This window comes from Mesoplodon densirostris, chromosome 10 (assembly GCF_025265405.1).
Source record: "Mesoplodon densirostris isolate mMesDen1 chromosome 10, mMesDen1 primary haplotype, whole genome shotgun sequence".
NCBI lineage: Eukaryota > Metazoa > Chordata > Mammalia > Artiodactyla > Ziphiidae > Mesoplodon > Mesoplodon densirostris.
Window position 1 is genome coordinate 26,045,024 of NC_082670.1, and position 18,324 is coordinate 26,063,347.

General features: G+C 40.8%; 1 protein-coding gene across 1 annotated transcript in view; it reads left to right on the top strand.

The window, feature by feature from the left end:
- PKHD1 (PKHD1 ciliary IPT domain containing fibrocystin/polyductin) overlaps positions 1–18,324 on the top strand; it is a 426,879-nt gene that overhangs the window by 312,159 nt on the left and 96,396 nt on the right. The window contains exons 55-59 of the mRNA XM_060110064.1: positions 814–968; positions 2,320–2,472; positions 7,260–8,138; positions 9,075–9,243; positions 10,848–11,005. Of these exons, the coding sequence (XP_059966047.1) occupies positions 814–968; positions 2,320–2,472; positions 7,260–8,138; positions 9,075–9,243; positions 10,848–11,005 (1,514 nt within the window). The remainder of the gene's footprint in view (positions 1–813; positions 969–2,319; positions 2,473–7,259; positions 8,139–9,074; positions 9,244–10,847; positions 11,006–18,324) is intronic.

Here is an 18,324-nt window from a genome sequence, read left to right on the forward strand (position 1 = left end):
AAAGGAGAAAGGAGGTCAGGTAGACAGACAGTTGACACCTATGACAGCTATATATATTCACTGGAAAAGCTAGGCAGCAGGGAACGACTGAACAAAAACTTTATTAAATGTGAGTTAAAAAAACAAAAGTGAACAAAACCCTTATTACATACTGTGATGAAAGCACAATGCTTGGAACTTAGCACCCTCAGGGAATGCATACCTTTGTCCCTGCAACAACAGAGAGATGGGGAGGGGAAGCTCGAAATATCGTCACTTTTCAAATGAAGATATGAAACTCAAAAGAGTTATGTGACCTCTCAAGGTCACACACACGCTACTAAGTGGAACCTCTAAGATTCACCCTGTATCTGCTTGACCACGAAGGTATGAGCCTTAATGCATGATGATTAATTGTCTGAAAATGGTATTAGAGGTCTTCAGAAAATTTGAGAAAAGATCCCTTCTGAAATACCTTTATTATTCAAACTGTTTCCCAATTGAGGAAGACGATTTCCATTTTAGGAAACCATATGTAGACGGCATATACTAAACTCTGGAACTTTTACTCTTTCTTGTTCCTTTGTCTGGTACTTCATGGCCACAGGATATCTTTGTTATCCCTGTATTGTATACATATCAGCCAGAAGATGAGCTCCATTGGCATTAATTTATTTGCAAAGACCTTTTTTCTCTGTCTTGACTTGATATTTCTACTTCACTCTCCCTGGTGGGAATTGTTGTTTGCAGTGGATTTCCTCTTCTCCCTGGAGTTTAGTAGGTCATCTGTGTTGTACTGCCAGTGTACCTGATTCCATCTTTATGCTGTTACAGAATTATAGTGGAGAACACAGTGGATTGGCGACCCCAAGACAAGATTGTCCTTAGTTCCTCTTCATATGAGCCTCACGAAGCAGAGGTCCTCACTGTGAAAGAAGTCAGGGGCCACCACGTTAGCATCCGTGAACGGCTCAGACACCGGCACATCGGTAAGGCTTTGGTTTGTTAGTTAAGGGAAGTGAATGAGCCAAGAAAAACGTGTTCAGCAACCTGGCTTGGGACCTTGGATCTGATCGGCGTTCAGAGGGGATGGATAATATTTTACTGCTGCCCTAGGCTCATCCTTAGAAGGCTTTATCTCCATCCCTTCATTAATTTTATTGCCTAATTAAAAAAAACTTTGATGTGAGGGAATTTTTAAACTTTTTATTTATAATGGCAAGCCTAGAAGCAAGCAGAAGGGTTAAGAACCTTGTTCAAGGTCACCGGGCATTTTCATGGCTAAGCCCGAATAAATCTCATGGGAGATGAGTTTCCAGTTCATTTCCTGGCATACTGAATCACACAGCCACTTAGAATGTGGTAGTTATTGTAAATAATGACTCCTTTTTCCATACTTAGGAATGTGTCCTTCCTGACATGAAGTTCATTTTATCAATTGACTACTACTATTGCCCCAAAATATAAATAAATAAATAAAAGCCAAATACCTTTTTCTTGAAAAAAAAAAGTACTGAATATTTTAATACAGTATACACACTTATAATATATTGCATATAAATAATAAATAAACATATTTCCCACTTCAGCCTAATAAATAAATTTAACCCAGGAACTATAGCTAATAAATAAAAACATAGACATAAAGGGATTAGGGGATATCTTTCTTGTCTCTGATATGTGAGAGGGAACTACATGCTTTCAGCAGGACTGTATCTAAAGCTATTTCTAAATCATGGTTTTAAGGATGATTTTGTTTCTAAAGAGCGGCGGGGAAAAGAGACATCGTTAGCAATTCTTGCCTATAATACGCAACGTACAATGCAAAGCGGGGTGGGCAGTGGAACAAGCCAGCAAGACCGGGGAGGCTCCTTCTGGGAGTGATGAGTTCCAGACCCGCCAGGAGAGGGCGCTGCCGCTGCTGCTTCAGTCCTATCACTGCCTCAGTGGATCTGCGATTCCTCACTCAAAGAGGTTCAGGAACAATGCACAACCAAAGGCGGGAATCTCACGCTGAGGAATTGAAGGAAGGAGGCTGGGGACCCCACTAATTGGACCGGTCTGCCCTGACATCCCTGTCCCGGTACCCACAGTGATTGAGGAGAAATGAATTCTTGCTCAAACACGCTCACTCTGATCCCAATGAGAGACCAGCGAACGGGCTTTTCATTTCTCAGCTGACGTTTGTGGAGGACGCCCGAGGAAAAGCAGACCTTAATGTTGGGAGGACTTCCGCGGGGAAAGGAGTGTTTTCATTTGTCAGGTTCGCTGGGTCCCCAGCTGGTGATCTCCGAAATAGGTTTTAAAAAATTTTTCCTTTCCCAACTCCCATTGCCCCAGGAAGTGTCCACGTCATGGAGGATGGCCGACACATTCGTTTGGCTTCAGAGGTTGGACTTCTGACCCGAAACATACAAATCCAGGGTGATACATCATGCGGGGGGAGACTACTTGTGGGGTCCTTCAGGAAGTCCAGTGTGGAGGAATTTTCAGGTAACTGAAATTTTAAGTTACTAAGCACTACCAATTGGAGGCTGTGCATCTGGGACACTCAGAAATTCCAACGGTGGGAATTTGCATTTATAAAACAAAATATTTGAAATAGATGCTTCTCTGTGCTCTGAGAAGCTATGAATTTTCAGTCCTAATCTGTGCTTAGTTATCAGTGTGATGTTAAAATAATATACTAGCTATCAGCACACAGGCACATTTTTACCTCAAAAAAAAAAATATCTTCAGCAGATGTGAAATTTCCTCTGCTTTGAAATTATAGATGATTTAATGACCAATTGAATTTTATCTCTTTCCTGAATTTCTATTACTCTTTCCCAGTAGCATGCGCTATTTGATGTCAGGCCTCATCTCATGCTATAAATTAATAGTGTAAATTTAAATAAGAATGATTTTCATATTCTAGACTGCTTTAGGGATCAGTTAAATTTCTCTCATTTCTTTCAAGCTTTAGCTCTTCTGGAATGCTGCAAAGTTATTTGATTAGTACCTTTTTCTTAAATGTAGTTTCCTTAAAATTGATTCCCAAGTTGTCTGCTAGTCAAATAAAACTCCATCTTAGAAAGTCACTGCTTACATGAATATAATAAAGGCTCTGAGAAAGCCTAGAGCAAAGGAACTAACGGTTTCCCAAATATATTGAGCATGGAACACTTTTTGTGGGTATATCTGCTTTACCAGTATGGTAAAGAGCAATATTTGGACCTTAAAACAAAAGTTCGAGGGCTTCCCTGGTGGCGCAGTGGTTGAGGGTCCGCCTGCCGATGCAGGGGACGCGGGTTCGTGCCCCGGTTCGGGAAGGTCCCACATGCTGCGGAGCGGCTGGGCCCGTGGGCCATGGCCGCTGAGCCTGCACGTCCAGAGCCTTTGCTCCACAACGGAAGAGGCCACAACAGTGAGCGGCCCGCGTACCGCAAAAAAAAAAAAAAAAAAAAAAAAGTTCGGGATTTCTGGTTCATAGAACAAGTTCTCTCTCCATAAGCTCCAGCTCCGTCAGTTCTCAACAGAAGTGATTTTGCCCTTCCTTCCTGGCCGAAGGACATTTGACAATATCTGGAGCCATTTTTGCTTGTCACAGCTTTGGTGGAGCTTCTGGCATATAGGGGGTAGTTGCTCAACATTCTATAAGGCACAGGACAGCCTCCCACAAGAAAGGATTATCTGGTCCAAAATGTCAGTCGTGTTGAGGTGGAGGAACCCTGCTCTGGAAGGCTAGACAAAGGCTGAATCCCGGTTGTGGTTGTGTAAAACCAAAACTACCCTGCAGTTTATGAAGACAGAGAATTAGGGAGGGAGTGCAAGACAGGGCCCTCGTCCACGGTAACTGCAGTCCAGGCTGGAACCTGATCACCAGAGCAAGACAGAAGGCCGATTCTTACAGCTGAGCACCAAAGCCAGAGCCCAACCACCAGCAAAGCTGGCTCGGTCCTGAGCCTCTGACTTGCTGGTCAGGGCTCTTAAATCATCCCCGGGGAAGGGAAAGAGAATCTGTATTTGATGCTTCTTATGGACTAGGAACCACGATGGTTTTCATGCCTACTTTGTTTCATTTAATCTTAATATCTCTGTGAGAAAGACATTTTATCCTCTTTTTTTTTTTTTTTGCGGTACGCGGGCCTCCCACTGTTGTGGCCTCTCCCGTTGCGGAGCACAGGCTCCGGATGTGCAGGCTCAGCGGCCATGGCTCACGGGCCCAGCCGCTCCGCGGCATGTGGGATCTTCCCAGACCAGGGCACGAACCCGAGTCCCCTGCATCGGCAGGCGGACTCTCAACCACTGCGCCACCAGGGAAGCCCTATCCTCATTTTTATAGATGAGGAAACTGAGTCTATAATAAAATAGCCTACTAATTTATAAAACTCCATTATGAACTTCTGAACTTCTTGAGGGTAAGGTTGGGGCTTTCAGCCCTGGTTTTCTAATATGGTAACTGCTGAGTATTAGGTGCTTAATAAACGTGAGTGAATTAAATAAATGAAGAGTTAGAAAAGTCATCCAGCTCGCAAGTGGCAGAGGTAACATTCAAATTCAAGCCTGATTCTGAAGACCTTGTAACCTTTTAATTTTATAATCACTTTAGATTTATAAAAAAGTTGCAAAGGTAGTATGGAGAGTTCCTGTATACCTTTCATCCAGTTTCCTTTACTGTGAAAATCTGATAGAACTCTGATAAATTTGTCAAAACCCGTAAATTAACATTGGTGCATTAGTGTTAACTGACCTCAAGACATTATACAGATTCCACATGTTTTTCCACTAATGTCCTCTTTCTGTTCCAGAATCCAATCCAGGTCCCGACACTGTATTAAGAACCCTTGCATTTTTCTGTAACATATTCCAGAGCCTAGATGAGGTACCATCTTCAGGTGTAGGTCAAGGGTGCCAGCTATGGTGTTGAATGGTTACAGGGCAGAAACGCAGGCCAGGACTTAACAATTCCCGCTTTTAAATCAGAGACCTCTGTCATTCTCTTCCTTCTGACCAGAAATATCCAGCAAGTTGTGCTCAGAATTGTGATAAACAAAAGGAAAAATAAGAAAACAGTCGTGAACAAAATCATTGCTTAATTCTCCATCTGAATGCTCAAGACATCTTAAGTATTTACTATTGAATAGTTTTCAATCGTTGGTTAATATGCACACAAGTAAAAAGATCTTGTACAATTTAAAACTATGAATTATAACTATGCAAATATGACGGAAAAAAAGAACACTAAGTAAAATGATAATGATGCCTCGCCTTGACCAAGATTCTAGAACCACTTTCCATTCTACAAAATAAGCTTTTATGTGTGGACACATAGCATGGTGTCCTTTGTGCCAGAGTTCTCGGAGGCAGGTCCCATGGCCCTTTCAGCTAGGTGCTGCTGGCGGGGGATGCTTTAAATTACATCAAAAAGTGTTATCACCAGACAAATAGTTTTCAGATGTTTTATCATTCTGTGAATGTTTCCACACCACCTACCAGTGTCTCCTTAATCAGTGGCTTTTGAGAAATCTAGGTACATTGGAATCCTGTTTGACCATCAAGAAAGACACACACACTTCATCTGTCCTTCTCACAATAGCTTGGTTCTTCTTGGCAGCTGATTTGCAAGGGGTCAGGTTTCTCATCTGTGAAAAGGGAGTAGGGAAAGTGGAGGATTAAGGCTGGACTATCTTTGTACTTTAAATACTAAAATGACACAACTCTCTCCATTTTTTTTTGTTTGTTTGCTTTTTTGTTTTTGTTTTTTTGTGGTACACAGGCCTCTCACTGTTGTGGCCTCTCCCGCTGCGGAGCACAGGCTCCGGACGCACAGGCTCAGTGACCATGGCTCACGGGCCTAGCCGCTCCGTGGCATGTGGGATCTTCCTGGACCGGGGCACGAACCCGTGTCCCCTGCATCAGCAGGCGGACTCTCAACCACTGCGCCACCAGGGAAGCCCAACTCTCTCCATTTTTAATGAGGGGAATAACTTTATAGTTTACCTTGGGCAGGACCTTTAAAAAAGAAGAAGAAGAAAGAAAAGAAGTAAGGGACAAAGCTGTGGCCTACCTAGCTAAGGACACGTGATATCTGTTGGCACAGGACTGTGGCCCAATCACTGGAATCTCAGTGCAAAGCTGTTCTGTTTATTCCATCACATCCCGCATGCTCCCCACTGAGCCTGAATGGGGGTTAACAGTACAGCCTCTGAATCCATATGCCTGGGTCCAAGTCGTCGCGTGCCACATAGCCCTTCTCTGCCTCAGTTTTCTTATCTGTAAAGTGGGGATAACAGCACCTATCAAATATAGGATTTTTACAAAAATTAAGAACATATATATATATATATATATATATATATATATATATGACACACATACACACACACACATATACAACAGTGCCTGGTATATAATGAGTGCTATATTAGAGTTAGGTGTTATATTTATTAATTCAACTCATTTCCCCCCTATATTCGTGTTATTATCTATTTTACCAAGAGTATATACACTGACAAATTAGTGCTCATTATATTTTTAAATCCATCTAGTGACTGTATTTTATACTGTTTTAACAATATCTATTTTAAAAGTACAAATAAAATTCACTATCCTCCCTTGACATAAAAAATGTAGAAAATCTTATTGTGAAAAGGAAACAGGGATTATAGTGTGGCTAGAATAAAATACAGAAAAAAATTTAAGGGTCTTAAAGTCACTTAAAAATATGTTATCACCTGTATCATGTCTTCATCAAGAAGAATGTTATGTTTCTGGACATCCACTGAGCAGAAATTTTGCACTTATACTCTTCTTTAAAAATGCTTAAAATATTGTATATAGTTGGCATTTCATTCATGCAATATCTTTGTGGGGATGGCTGTGGCCCTTTCACATGGGGTCCCTAAAAGGAGACATGACTTTGAGGTGAGTGGCCAGGAACCACATTCCCTTCATTCTTAGCCAGTTCCTTGACCCAGCCCTGCAGACAGGTGCCCAAAATCTTTAAGCTAGCTGTGCCCATCCCCAAAGCCTATCTCCTTCTCCTGTCTTTCTTTCATCTCTTTCCATCCTATCACCAGACTCTTCAGAAAGCACAGGAAAATTTTCATGCAGTATTGTGATATTTTTAATGATTCAGATTTTGTTAGTGAGACTCAATGACGTAAAATATAGTGCTGGTGCTGAAAATAAACATATTTTAATGAAAAATCTGCATATCCCGATGCCATTGGATGGACCATCCTTCTGCCTTTTGTAGGGAAGAAGCAAGTACCTGATGACATGCATTTTGCTTGCAGGTATCCTTCAACTTTTCAATGTGGAAATTCAGAACTTTGGTTCGCCACTGTATTCCTCCATCGAACTCACTGATGTGTCGGCAGGATCCTGGATAATATCTTGTACTCTGCACCAAAGCTGTGGTGGGGGCATTCGTGCAGCTTCTAGTCAGGGGATCGTTTTAAATGACAATGTAGTGTTTAACACAGCTGGCCATGGCATTGATTTGGAGGGTCAGGACTATTCTGTCTCTAATAACCTTGTGGTTCTGATGACACAGTCAGCCTGGTCTCCCGTTTGGGTGGCAGGAATCAAAGTGAATCAGGCAAAGGACATCCATCTCCATGGCAACGTTGTGGCAGGATCTGAGAGACTTGGCTTTCACATCCGAGGCTACAGGTGCTCCTCTCCTGAAGCTCTTTGGTCTGACAACGTGGCCCACTCAAGTCTTCACGGCCTTCATCTCTATAAGGAGACTGGACTTGACAACTGTACCAATATCTCTGGCTTCTTGGCTTTCAAGAACTTTGACTACGGTGCCATGCTCCATGTGGAGAATGGCATGGAAATAGTGAACCTCACTCTGGTAGACAATACTGTTGGCCTTTTGGCAGTAGTTTATGTGTCTTCTGCTCCACAGTGTTATAGTGAAAATCTACAGATTGTGGTTAGGAATTCAGTCATTGTGGCCACCAGCTCCTCTTTTGACTGCATTCAGGATAGAGCTAAGCCTCGTTCTGCCAACGTGACATCACCTGATCGAGCTCCGTCCAATCCCAGAGGGGGTCGAGTTGGTATTTTGTGGCCTGTGTTTACCTCGGAGCCAAATCGGTGGCCTCAGGAGCCATGGCACAAAGTGAGGAATGGCCATTTAATTTCAGGCATCATGAAACTTCAAGGTAGGATGTTTGGGTTTCCAAGCAATGTAGTGTCATACATCTGTGCATAGAAGCTTTAACAGCATTTTGAAATTATATCAACAGAAGCATACAGTGTAGACTGGTGCTTGTTGTCCAATTGACCATCTACTGAGCATTGATAACCACAATGGTAGCTTATAATGACAGTGAGTGATTTCTTTAAAAAGTCACTGCTCTATACTTGTTGAAGAGCTTTCACAGGGAAATATTTAATTCGATTATATGCCTAATCTCTTAGGTACGTGTTACTTTTCCTGTCATACAGAGGAGGAAATTGATACATGGAAGTTGTGCCTCAGTGAAGTTGTCAAGTAGTTGGTGGGGCAGCCAGGATTTACTTCAGTTATACTACAACCTATGCAGAGAATCTTCTATCAGCTCTCTTTTGTACTATTGTACTCACTCCTCACTGGATTTTTTTTTTTTTTTTTTTTTTTTTTTTTTTTTGCGGTATGCGGGCCTCTCACTGTTGTGGCCTCCCCCGTTGCGGAGCACAGGCTCCGGACGCGCAGGCTCAGCGGCCATGGCTCACGGGCCCAGCCGCTCCGCGGCATATGGGATCCTCCCAGACCGGGGCACGAACCCGTATCCCCTGCATCGGCAGGCGGACTCTCAACCACTTGCGCCACCAGGGAGGCCCCTCACTGGATTTTGATCAAACCTTTGATGGAAAGTATTGCTCTTAAGATGTCAATGTGTTGGAATGCCCTTCTACTTTGTATCAATGTCCATGTCTTCAAGAACTAAAGATATTTTAAGTCAAGATTTATATAAACTCCTGGAACTACGCTGGACAGTAGCTTAAACTTACTCCTGGACATACGTTAGTATAAGAATATTTAGTTGTGTAGTCTGTATTTGTGGTTGGTAGTTTACATGATATAATGTTGTAATACCTTAAACATTTTTTTTCAGATGTGACCTTTTCTAGTTTTGTGAAGAGTTGCTATAGCGATGATCTAGATGTCTGCATTCTGTCCAATGCAGAGAACACTGGAATCGTGCCTCTAATAACGGCAGAGAGGACCAGGATGCTAAGGATCAAAGATAGAAACAAGTTCTACTTTCCTCCTTTACAAACCAGGTACCAGTTTTGGTATTTATAGTAAGCCATCTTTATGAAGGGTTTAGTAATTCTCCAAATACCTGAACATGTTTTTTAAACAAGGATAAAATCATCAATGGGAATAGAAATAAGTCCTTCTAGAAAAATACGGTAGATTGATTGGTCCCAATTCTTTACCCTCCTATATTTGTGCCCTTTGAGATACGATTTTTGCAATCTCTTTCACTGAAGAGAAAGAGACTGTTTCTCTCTTCCTTGAATCTGGAATCCACCACATGATGTCCTCTGGCAGACAAAACTGTCAGAAGTGATGGATTGCAAGTTTTACTGATATTGTTTAATTGTTTTATCTTTATTAGAGATACTTCTTTGGGATGTTTTCTAAATCAATGGAAAAAATTGACCTTGATTCTTGAAGCTTCCATGGAGTATGGTGTCACTAGTTTTCAGAAGGAGGCTTGGGTGTCCTTGTGCAGGCACTGGTGGGGAAGGAGACCATGTCTGCTGTTAGGAATCCCTAGAATGAACCATGTGGCTTAGATAGATATTTGCTCTCAGACCAGGTGTAACTACTGTTCTTGAACATATGATCTGAGAGTTTTATTCAAGAATCTGAAAACTAGACAAGGAATTTTTTTTTTTTTTTTTTTTTTTTTACTGTAAGAGGGAGTGGGAAAGTCAGAGCAGGGAAAATAGGTTATTTTTTCTTTCCTATAACTTTGGGAAAACTTCTTTAGTTGGAATAAAAGAATCAGGAAAAGCACCCTAATTAGAAAGTTTATATATTTGGCCCAACACCAATCTCTTTTTGATGCCCATCCCTGAACCGTTTTTGGAACCTAAACATTATTAGGTATACAATTTGTGTTATTCTGTCATTTTTTTCTACTGTCCAATTTTTCTTATGTTCAAGTCTTACCTATGGGATGAAATAGTTATAAAGCTAAATGATATTAGCATTTGATTCTTTGTACTATTAATACCTGACACATGGTTGGCATGCAATAAATATTTAATTTTTACAAATGGTACCTAAAAATGTTAGATGAGAGGAAATCAAATAAATTCTCTATAATTCAATGTTATAATTGCCAATAACTTGTTTATATACCCTGCTTGACTCTAAATTCTGATGCCTATGTTTATCACCATTGTATTCCCCAAAGTACAAGTAGTAGGTTTTCAATAGATATTTATTGAATGAGAACATCTTTTTTTACATTGTTTTTATATAGCACAAGTATAATTGATATTTATAATGATAATTTTAAAATACTGCAAGGCCTCAAAGTTCCATAAAGCATTGATCACATCATGTTTAATAAATATTATTAGTTAGGGACATTTTATTGTATCTTGCATCTTAGAAAATTAGTGATTTATGTAAAGATTATATAACTTGATATCCAGAATATTTGGTTAATAAGAATTGTCTTTTTTTCTTGACCATATAACTGGGAAATAACATTTTCTATAGAGTGTTATTTCATATCTAGGTAACATGTTATTAATAATAAACTTTTATTGAATTTATTTTTAATAATGTCAGCATTACCAATATATGTTTCCTTTTGGTGGCTTATCCTGGAAATGAGAGAGTTGCTTTCTATCTATCTTCCCAGGAAAGATTTAGGAATGCTGGTCTGCTCTGAATCTGATTGTGAAAGTCCTAGAAAATATCTCTTTAAGGATCTGGATGGGAGAGCCCTGGGTCTGCCTCCACCAGTTTCTGTATTTCCTAAAATTGAAGCAGAATGGACTGGATCCTTCTTCAACACAGGTCAGTTCTATCTGAACTCGATGTCTCCAGTAGAGGGAACAAGCATGGGACAGAGCTGGTTTGGCTGTGTGGTCCAGTGGGAACAAAATATCCCGGAGAGGAACTGAGCAATAGAGTTGGAGTCTGTGCCAGTAAGCTGCTCAATTCACCTCTATCTCAGGAATGTTGGGTGCTTAAGGGATGTCACAGTACCACTGTTTTGCCCTCCATGAGATTGCCTGTTGTCCATGTCAAAGGTACAGACTTCCAACACCCACCTGTGCACAGGTGAAGAGAATGATCCTCTCACTAGGTTGGTCTCTTGGGCCTGAAGCAACACTCTCTGTGCTCAGCGTTTCGCAGTGTCTGCCTCGGAAGCAGTTCCTCTGGATACTGAATCTTTCTCTTCCACCAGAGCTAAATGCCCTCACTCTGGAAAGGGTGGTAGACTAGATGGCATGCCTTCCTTTTTGCCTTCCTTTTCTCCATCTTCTAATTGTCCCTGGGGGACTATGATCAAAATCCCTTCTTATTCTTCTTGCTTTTACAAGCCCATCCGGCTATCAACTTTTATATCTGGACCCCTGGAGAGATCATCTTCTTTCTACTTCTACAAACAACACAACTCTGAGTTTACATTTTTGTTCAGGTGGAAACGGCTGCAAGTACACCCAAAGAACTTTCCCAACTTTCTTCTTACTTCATTGGATGACTCTTTGCAGACTTCTTTTCTAGTCTCCCTTTCTCTTTTGAAGTTTTGAATATTCCAGGACTATGTCCTCAGACCTCTTCTCTTCCTATCTTGCTCCTAAGTCCAAAGTTGAAATACCATTTACTGCTGATGAATTTATATCTCCAGCCCAGACTCCACCCTGAACTGTAGTCTGTTATAACCAACTGACTCCACTGGGAGGTATAATTCACATCTCAGACTCAATATGCCCCAAATGGGGACTCCTGGAGATGTGACCCACGGTTGTCCCAGCTAAGCCATGCAGAAGCTAAAATGTTGACACTTCAAAACCTTACTCTTCATTGGCCGAGGGATGCTCCTGGGTACACTAACTTTCCAGCCCTTTGGCTTTCCCTGAACAGGCCAATCATGCTCTTTCCCATGGCCAGGAAAAACGTTTCCTGGAAGGTTTCCTTCTGAGGAAGGAAAAACCTTCCTCAGAAAGGAGTGGTAGGTTTTTGTAGCAGCCATCTTTGGTATGTGAAGGTGAATGCCAGGAAGATATGGGGTGACATTGAAAATGTCTCTTGCAAAAAGGACCTCTAAAATGTCCATCAAATACTCCAGGTGTGAATAATAATATTCTTTCAATGAATTCTTAGGTGGTGCTTACCATGTGGTATAAATATACTGTTTAGGCACAAGCATATTTGCTGCTGGTTGAAAAGCTGTATATTTTATTTTTTCACTGCTGTTTGTCTTGGTTGTGAAACATGATTCAATGGTAAAACTCTGATAGGTATTATAATATTACATGCTACTTACTATCAGCATATGGACAAGCGTGAGCATATGTGTGGGAGGCTGAAGGTATATTGGGAGGTGTGTAGGATGGACTGCCTTAAACTCCTGATGTTTTAAAGCTTTATAACATTTTAAATGAGGTTTCTATAGGTCCCAACTGTAAGGATTCCCACAATAAAATCCACTGTTTATTGCACTACAAATACAGTCTGTGTCTTCTTGCCATGAAGGAGACAGCGCATAGTAAATGGTGCCTTCCAGGTACTAACAAGATTGGAGTGTTTTCCTGTGACGTCCAAAATAGGAATAGATGCTTCCTTCCCTAGTTCAAGTCCCTTCTCATTTTTTAAACCATAGTTTTATGCTACTTTCCAGTTTCTATCCACAATATGGTGGATGAGAAAAGCACAAATTTAATCTTAAGAGAATATATGTCTATTTTGTATTTTTCCTCTTCAAGACAAGGATCTATGGTCATCTATAAAACAGTGGAAGCAGCCCAGCAGAGATGAAAATGGAGGCCTCTGGAACCAGCTCTTATATTTATTCCAAATGGCGTTGAGTTTAACACACCCTTTGGCCTTTCTCCATTTTATTAACAAAAAGTTTGGAGTCCATTGCCTTTGAGGTTTATTTTTAATTTGAAAAATACAAATTTTATTTGCACATATAAGTTCACATGCAAAATTCAGACAGATATCCACAGGTCCCAATGTATTGTCATATGCTCCGGTGTTGGGAGCAAAAATTATCCACGTGGATCAGCTATGAGGAACACTGTGCCAGTGGGTTTTGCTATCTGTGTAATGCAGGGTGTGTAGGGAAAGTGAGCTGTTAATTTTGTTTTGTACTTTTCTGTAAGTTCGCATTTGCAGCCAACTTGGAAACATGCATGACAACAGGGTACAAGGCAGCTAATCCCAGGCAGGAGAACCTCTAAGAACCATTTGCATTTTATTCTGGAAAGAATTTCTTTTGATGATGGAGGCATCTGATCATCTGAAAATCCAAAATTATAAAAACAAAGTCTTGAAATTAATATCCCATTTAGGTAGGACTAGATCAGTACTAGAGCTTTCCACCCTGGCTTCTGACTCATTTCCTGTCTGTCCCAGTCTACAGATGCATGGAATCACCTCTCAGCCCACTTTGTACATATGGCTACTGATGTTATTGGGAGAAGACTGAAAGAAATCAGAGCTTTGGTTTCAATGGCATTTTACAATTTCTTAGCCATGATATAGAAAGTAGAAAGAGGGTGTAATGGAAGCTAGCATCCCTTGAGCACCTTTTGCACGTGATGTGCTGAAGTTGGCATTTTCACTCATTCAGCAAATGCATTTGATCATCTGTAGTCTACCAGTGCCTTTCTAAGGATGGGAACTGTAGTTGTGAAAAACATTCCTGCTTTCATCAAACTTATGTTCCAGTGGAGATTATATCTATATATCTATATCTATAAACAAATAAATAAAAATATTTCAATAGTGATGAGAGGTATGAAGAAAATAAAACAGAGTTTTGGGCTAGAGAGGTAGCTTCAGGTGTGTGTGGGTGTATGTAGTGTGTGGTGTGGTGTGTGTGTGTGGTGTGTGTGTGTAAGGGAGCTGCTATTAGAAATAGAGTTACAATTTCAATGAGGCCTGAATGAGGAGCAAGGAATCACTCCTCTAAGCAGACGGAGGAGCTTTCCAGGGAGAGGGACCAGCCAGAGCAGGGGCTCTGATACCAGAATGGCCTCAATGTGTCTGAGGGGTGGGTGGAAAAGAGACCCATGGGAGTGATGTATAGTTAATGAGAGGGGGCGTAGTTGCAGGTAGTCAGAGCTTAGCCCCTTTATAGGCCAGAGTCATTTAGTAAGATGGTGTTGGAAGGTGGTGCTAGGATTTTATTCACTTTCTGAAAAGATCGTACAAGCTGCTGTGGAGTGAATGGATCGTGGTGAGAGCGAGGCTGGGAGCAGGCAGTGTAGTTAGAAAGCTGGGGTTGAGGGGGCCCAACAGACACAGGACTCCATGAGTGGTCCACCGCCCTGTGCTGCCCACAGACTGCACCGGTCCACAGTGAGGTGATGACAGAAATGTCACCTGTAGAACCAGAGCTACTTGACAGTAATTGTACATCTGTTGGATCTAATGAACAAAACTTAGGGCTTTCATTTTGTATGTCTAATTTGCCTGATAATTTGCATTATATTTTAAGTGTGTTGTTTCTCAATAGACTGGAAATTTTGAAACAAACAAACAAAACATAAAACCCCCTCGTTCTCCTGCCCTTGTCCTCCTTCTTCAATTTAGGAGGTAAATTTGATGTGCTTAGGACAGTGGCTTCCAAAGCTGGCTTATTATCAGAATCACCTAGGGCATTAAATATTCGTTTGCATGAGTCGATAGGTGTGTGAAGCCCAAACCTTTGTATTTAACACACACACAAACACACATACACACACAAACACACATACACACAAATACACACACATACACACATATATACACACATACATACACCCACACACATGCATACGTACACATCCACACACATCCACACACAGACGTGCTCCCCAAGTGATTCTGCTGTGCTAAGGTTTGAGAATCACTATTATAGAGTTATACGCCCCCTTTGAAGTAAACAGACAGGATGTTAAGAAGACAGTATTTTTAATTTAAAAAGCGGGGCTTCCCTGGTGGCGCAGTGGTTGGGAGTCCGCCTGCCGATGCAGGGGACACGGGTTCGTGCCCCGGTCCGGGAAGATCCCACATGCCGCGGAGCGGCTGGGCCCGTGAGCCATGGCTGCTGAGCCTGCGCGTCCGGAGCCTGTGCCCCGCGACGGGAGAGGCTGCAACAGTGAGAGGCCCGCATAACAAAAATAAAATTAAATTAAATTAAAAAATAAAATAAAAAGCGGGCAGTTTCAGTTTCTCATGAAAAGTCAAGAATAAGCTCTCTGTTCCAAATGCCAGCAGACATAAACATCCTTGCTTATATACACACTGGATATATTTCTGAAAGGGAAAAGAACATTAACTTAAAAGACATAGGAGTATTTACAATCTAAATTAAGTCTTTAATAATAAGAATATATTAAACCTTTTTTAAAAATTCAGATTATTTTTTCCTAGTGCTGAAGTGAGTTAAATGACCTCAGCATATCACTTTCACAATATATCACTGGATATAAATGGGTTCAATGTTAAGTTTATTTTTTAAACTATATATTGAATCACTGTATTAAAAGTCTGAACTCGTGATAAGCTTTTCCCACACTTTCCTCAGCATCATGCCCAGCAAAGTACTGTGGTCTGACTGGGACTTCTGACCAAATCCACCTTCAGGGCAGGTGAGAGTTTCCCATTCTTTCCCAGGAAGGAGTAAGAAACATTTTTCAAATCGTGTTACTTCTTGGACACTTCTTGAGAAAGAAAGTTATAAACCATTACGGAGATCTTAAAAGTGACTAGCCTCAAATCAAAAATAAAAGATGAGGTTGGTGAAAAAGAAAATAAAGCTGGCATTAGTACATAGAGTGATGAAGTGGTTTGTAACTGAATAATGGGGAAACTCAAGTTTCAGTGTGGAGACGTGTGCTCAGCCGCCTAACAGAAAGCAGCCAGCATGTTTTCAACTGTTTGTTGCTAGGTCTCGAAATGTGTCTTTTCTTTAAGTTTTCCAGGCTTCTCTTTTTTCTCATTTGCCCTGGGAATGACAGCAAGATGGTATTATAAAATGGGAGAAGGAGAGGGAGGGAGAAAATGAGAGGACAGAATGGAGAGAGGAAACGGTTGTTAGAAAATTTGTCTGCCAATATATGTGCTTGTAGAGGTCTTTTCTTCTAGCTAGAGGGGGAAATACCATTCTCTTTTCCCAAGCAATTATAGGCCCCAAAGATTGAAACTTGGTATATAGCTCTTTAATCTCAGCAGATATTTATGGTTAAACATTAGACTTTTAGGATTCCAGATGTCAGGGTATTAAAATATAAAGGCACAGTGGAGTCTCAGAAAATATTAGAACCTTTGGCATATGTGACTGCAGGGATTTTTATCCTGAGCAGAGGAGGATAAAGCTTCTGGGGATGCTTTGTAAGACCCAAAGAGCACCTTGCTTCCACCTTAGTCTCTCCCTCTTCCACGACTTGTCTGGTCTCCAGGCAGTGAAGGCATAACACTGTTTGATTGCATTTTTAAATAATCCGTACTGTGAATTGGAATGATTTTCCTGTGTGACTTGTAAAGGGTGAGGTAAAGAGGCATTATGATCTACAGGAGCAATTTCCCTTTCCTTTCTTCAATCTAGACATCCTATTTCTGTGATTCTCTTGCTCTTCAGCCCTTCCATTAACAACTAATACTTGTTGAGTATGTTTCTGACTCTGTGCTAAGACCTTCAGATGAATGATCTCATTTAATGCCATGGACAGGATCTATCCTAGGAGATAAATATTCTTGTCCCCTCTATTTTATCGATGTGGAAGCTGATGAGACACATAGGCAACTTGCCCAAGTCATACAACTAATTAATAGAAGATTCAGGACTGAACCCGTGTTTTTAACACTGTGCTGTACTGTACACAGTACCCTCCTTCGACTTTTTCTTGCTTCTTTCACTACATTGTCCAAGGTAAACTCTCTTAGATCTATCAGCTTTTCTCACACACAAAGCTCTATCTACGAAGAACAAAGCAAACTGAAACTGGGCAATTATTCCAGCAATTATCCACCCCAACTAGCAATAATAATAGTTACCATTTATCTGGCATATTCCATGTGCCACGCATTATGCTAAGTGGCTTATAAACATTCCCATTTATCCCTACAACAACCTTAACATGTAGGAATTATTATCCCTTTCAGCATTTGAGGGAATAAGGGTTTAGAAAAGTTAACTAATTTTTCATGGTCCCGCAGCTAGAATGTGCAGAACCAAGATTTAAATCTGTATTTGTCTGACTCCAGAGTCTGGGCTTGTAACCACTTCTAGGTAATTATCATCGTGTGGTCTGAATCATCTGGTGGGGTGCTGTACAGAGATATATTTAACCGAGTAATTCACATATTTCCACTTTACATGGTAGGAAATAGATGTTTAGGTTTTAAAAAAATAACTGTCAATTACTATGACATTTTTAAGAAATAATGTAATAGCAGTCATACAAAAACCTCATTTAGTTCCTCTTCTTCTAGTATATATGCGTATATATATTAGTTTTCATGGACAAGCTAAATGGACTCTGTCACATCCAAGAAAAGCATTTTGCCAGCATTAACCACTGAAGGTTGTGTGATGGCAATAGAGTTGTATGGAGAAGAAGCTTTGGTCATGAGATCAAAAGTGTATTATGGTAATTTTTCTGTAGCTTCTCCCTTTCCCCCAGTGACTTAATGTAGGGGTTTTTTTCCCAACCTAGGCAAATAGTTATTGAGTACCCAGTGAGAGCAAAGCACTGTGTACTGTTGGAGTAACCTAGAAAGAACATCAAGGTAGATAAGAAAAGAAGGCATATATGAAAGAGGCAAGTAAAGAATTGTGATTAGAAGGAGCAGACACAGGGCTTCCTGTGCGTTGCAATGTAATAGCTCCCCTATGGAATGCCCCCAGCTCCCACATGCAGTTGGGACTCTGTCTCTTTATGTCCTTGTTTCATCTATCACTCAATTCCATTATAGCTCATCTCATGCTCTACAACCATCACTTTACAAGCCTGCCTTCTCACCAGACTGAGTACCTTGAAGGCAAACATCTTTGAATTTTTAGTACAATCTTTGGAACATAATATGTGCCCAGTATATGTTTGCTGAGTGAGGGAATAAATGAATAAATGGGTGACTAAATGAGTGAAAAAGTCAAGAATTGAAGTTTGCCATCA